This window comes from Sciurus vulgaris (assembly GCF_902686455.1).
Source record: "Sciurus vulgaris genome assembly, chromosome: 3".
Classification (NCBI taxonomy): domain Eukaryota; kingdom Metazoa; phylum Chordata; class Mammalia; order Rodentia; family Sciuridae; genus Sciurus; species Sciurus vulgaris.
Window position 1 is genome coordinate 153875090 of NC_136463.1, and position 4784 is coordinate 153879873.

The window sequence follows — 4784 nt, forward strand, 5'->3', positions numbered from 1 at the left end:
GATACATAAACAACATATTTTAATTTTCAGACCTCTTTCCCATCTCCTCCTACCTTTACCCCTAAAAAAAAAAAAAAGGTTTTGTAACATTTAAAAAATCAATTTCACAGAACATCTACAAAGGAACAGTTTATGATACATTCAGTTATACTAACAGTATGATTATTGTTCCAGGTCAATAATTTCCATGAACAAAATTTTTTTTCCCTACTTACTATAATACCTTTCTTTTTTCCCTTAAGACAGGACAACTAAAACTCAGTGGAAATAATTATTAGGTTATATACATTCTTCACTCTTATCTTGTTATATATTTACAGAATTTGGGATTGCATCACTGCTTCTTTTGATTCAATCTTGTAACAGCAATTATGGAGAACAAGAAAAAGCAAAACTAAAATAAAGAGGATATATGATACATTTTTAACAATCTGTTTTATGATTCCCTTTAGATGCCCAGTTATCCAGAATGACACACAAATTTCACTTTTTATTGTAGGATATGTCAAAAACTTAAGTCTCATGCACTTTATTTTATGTTGATTTCTATGTTTTGGCTCATTTAAATAAACATAGCAGGCTCATTTACAAAGGCATATATTCTTCCTTATTCAGCCAGAAGAAAAGTTAATCTACTTAAAAAAAAATGCTGCTAAAACTCTTAATTTCAGATGTGTTAGGCTGATTCATGAATAGCAGAAGAATTTTTGAAATGTTTGTAATAGATGTGAAAGTACCTAAATTTCTGCTCCAGGAAAAGCAATACAGTTGAAATATTTTTATCCTTTAGCAGTTAATAGTGAAAGTATATTCTCTCTTAATCCTTTTCATCTTTTTGAATGTATTTTACTTGCTCATGACAAAGCCTGAGTGCTAAGATTAGGAAACACATTCCCTATAGAACAGGAGTCTGTTTAAACTCAAGAGATGATCTTATGGACCAATTTAGCCAGAGACAGCCTGGTAGAAGCCCATGATACACAATGTTCAAGTCGTAACTGCAGATACCTTCATAGGTTTAGAGTATTATAGGCTAGTTTTGAAATTGCATTTCACGTAAGAAACAGGAACACCAAAAAGGTGTCACATGTAGGTATATCTATAAAAGGTGAGAGAGAAATCCACATTCCTATCATTTTCATTTGTGTAATTACTCACTTTACTATAACTACTGCTCTAGAAATGAATGTCCAGTAGACCATACTCAGATTTTAGTGGGGGTAGCTAATTTCTTGTTTTCTGATGGTTGAGTCCTGCCAGTCTGTTCTGTTGATTCAGTAACAAAAGGGTGATAGAAAAAGTAAACCACCATTAATTCAGTAACAAGAATGATGGTATACTTTTTCCTTTCCATTAATAACCAGAAATCTATGGACTGGAGTTGTGGCTCAGTGGTAGAGCACTTGCCTGGCATGTGCCAAGTACTGGGTTCGACTCTCAGCACCACATAAAAATAAAGGCCCAACGACAATTAAAAAAAAACAACAACAAACAAACTAGATATCCAGTTAAAGTACATTCAGGCAGGCAGAGCAAAATGGAGTAGGGTGAATACTGATTATGAAGAATATTCAACTTAGCTTTTTATATATTTTTTCTTTTGACTAATTCTTCATTGAAGTTCTCACATAGGGTATGTCAGAGGGCATACTTACAACACACATTTTGTATATCTGAATTACAGGAACCTTGGTTTGTTAGCTTGTCAGGACATGGCCTAGTTTGGACCTCCCCACCTTAATTAGTAACATCAGAGAAATCAGGGTGAATAGTGATCTTTATAATGAAGCAGTAAGGAGCCTGTTAACTGCCTTTTGGAAGTCAGTGTAAGAATAAGTAGTGTTGATGGGTTCGGTACGGGTGGTTTCCTTAACTGTTTTAGTTAGCCAGCCACAACAACAACCAGAAACACATGAATTAGGAATCTGTTTTAAGTATTCAGGTAAGGGAGTAGCTCTGCTCAAAGTTTGGCTTAACTGTTTGGTGGCAAACTGCAGTGCTCCATTTAAAGAGGCATGATCTCTAGAAAGCCGGCTAAAACTTGTAAGGGGCTTTTGAAAAGGTGGGACTCCACAAGAGGCTAAAGGGGGCCATTCAGGAATTGGTTCCAGTTTGGGGACACAATGGGAACAATGGGAGAGCCTGAGACCTACCTCTCGAAATATATGAACTGGTGTGCTTGGATCCAAGAGTTTAGCATGATATAACCAGGAATTAGGATCTAAAGGTTTCCAAGTTGTAGAATATTTTAAAAGGCACTTAACTTGCCAGGCAAGACTCTCGAGAGGTGTTAGGTTGGGCACTTGGGGTCCTCTTCTTCTGAGGAATCCCACTCTTCTCCAGAACTCTCATTTAGGTAACTAATGTTTTCTTCTTCACTTTCTGATTCTGACAAGGGGTCAGGAGAGGGATTTCTGGGACCCATTGGAAAAAAGTAAGGAACCAGAAAAAAGGTTAACAATCTAAGTCAGCACAATACTGACTAACACTGGCAAACAGAAGAAATGAAAAATCTTTCCACCAAGATTAATTTTTCAGTCCATTATACACACAAAGTATGCCTCTGGCCCACATCACTGTGCAATTCTTCAAGATTATGTTGTATATTCTTCATTTACAAGGAGACACCTTAGTCCTCAGGACCAGTTCAGTTTGTAAAATTGTTAGTCACTTACCAGTGGCACAGGTCAGAGTGTCTCCTTCAAATCCTGACAACCCAAGAAGAGAAGGGTCCTCACCTAAGCACGCCGACTTTCTTGGCGTAGTTTCAACAGGTAGTGATAATCCCAAGAGACACTTTGTTCACTGTTTTGTTGGCAGTGATATTTTTATCTTGGTTGTTCGTTGGTATGGCAACTTATGTAGAGTGGGTACGATGGGATGAGTTGTTGAGGACATCTGGTAGGGATCCAAAGTTTTCCACAGGTGAGGGAAAATGACCTTGGAAACTCGTGACTTAGTGGTTGGACTATCTGGAAAAGTAGCCTTAACCTTTAGATGTGCTTGTTAGAATTAGTTTTAGAGGGCCTGTCCTGGTGACAGAGCTGCTCGATGTTGGGATTCTTGCTGTGATCTCAGAGACTGAGTCATACGAACAATCTTTCAGGGCGGATCCTTTCGGCTTTCTCGCCTCGCGCCCAGACGCGAGTCGCTTATGCCTAGCGCCACCAGCCCCGCCCCGACCGTCGCCTGGGTGCCCCACGTGATCTCCCTGACGGCACCACTTCCGGTCGAGCCAACGCCTCCTTAAAAACGCCACTTCCTACCGTGAAAACGGGCGCGGGGCGGTGTGTCCATTTTTACCGTCTTTAAAAACTATTTAGTTTATATACTTCTACCCCCATCTTTTATGTTGCAGTGGTTATTGGTATTATGGATGTTGTAGTTGACACCTGGTGTTTACTTTAATGCCATATGTAGTTCATGGCTGTTGTTTGTTGTTGCTATTGTTAATTTCTGACCCCGCCATTCTTGTTTCTGTGGTTATTAGTGTTATAGATATCATGGTATATACCTGGGACTTACTCTAATGCTGCATATTGTTTTCTGCCCTTGTTGCTGGTTTTTATATCCCCCTTTTCTGTGAGGAACTGGAAATCTAGTATGACACTACAGGTTCATGGAGTAGATACTATACTGCTGAGCTACACCCAAAATCCAGCTAAAAGACAGCACACTTGCTCCACATACAACTCAACCCCACTCAAATTTCAGCAATTCTTTAACACAAAACAAATGGGGAGCAAAAAACCCCAAAAGAGGACCTCAGTAGAAACAGCTAGGGAGGGGTCTCAGGTTCCACTTATGGACATCTGCTCCCATGGCAGATGTGGACATCACTCCTATGTGGTGCCTCAACCTAGAGCACTGCTAAATACAGACATATAGACTTGTCAAGTTTAGAAGAGCAACCACAGAGGATATACCTTGTATGTCCTGCTGTATACAATACAACTGCCTGATCTGCAGAAAGACCACACTCTTGTGTGTCTTACAGAAAAAGTGGGGTCCTGAAGCTCCAATACAGTACAGTGGTGCATCAAGGTGTACTAATAATTCCCCCAAACAATGAGGGAAACTATACTACAAAACCCACTTGGAAATATATTCAATAATTTGCAATACTCTGATGTCCCAGAACACATAACCAAGAGAAGGCTGTACCCTCAAAAAGGCCCTCACATCAAAGTAGAGGAGAACTCCATTCAAACAGGTGAACAAATCATAACAAAAACCAGAAATATAAGAAATGTAACAAAACAAGGTAACATGACACCTCCCAAGGTTTATAACTCATCAACAACTGACTCCAAAGATATTGAAGTAGGTTAAAACACCAGATTAAGAATTCAAAAGAATGCCAGGTGTGGTGGCACACACCTGTAATCCCAGCTACTCAGGAGGCAGGAGGATTGCAAGTTCAAAAGCCAGTCTCAGCAACTTAGCAAGGACTTATGCAACTAAGTGATATCCTATCTCAAAATAAAGCATAAGAAGGGCTGGGAAAGTGGCTTGGTGGTAAAGTGTCCCTGTATTAAATCCCCAGTACTGCCCCCCTCAAAAAATCAAAAGAATGATTATAAAAGTATTAGCAACTCACAAGAGAACACAGAAAAGTGAATGAAACAAAGCAGTCAGTATAGGATATGAATGATAAATTTGAGAGAGATACTGAAAAAGAACCAAACAGAAATCATGAAAATGAAAGGTACAATAAATCAAACAAAAATTCAGTAGAAAGTCTCTCCTTTAGAATAGACCAAGTAGAAAACAGAATCTCAGAG

The 4784-nt window shown here is 38.9% G+C and overlaps 1 protein-coding gene across 1 annotated transcript; it reads right to left on the reverse strand.

Annotated features, from left to right (window-relative positions):
- Positions 1–1464: 1464 nt before the first annotated feature.
- On the reverse strand, positions 1465–2823 carry LOC306656409 (DDB1- and CUL4-associated factor 16-like). The gene is given in 2 exon segments (XM_079131535.1): positions 1465–2308; positions 2311–2823. Coding segments are annotated over 2 exon segments (645 nt in total). The 5' UTR covers positions 2426–2823; the 3' UTR covers positions 1465–1778.
- Positions 2824–4784: the final 1961 nt, after the last annotated feature.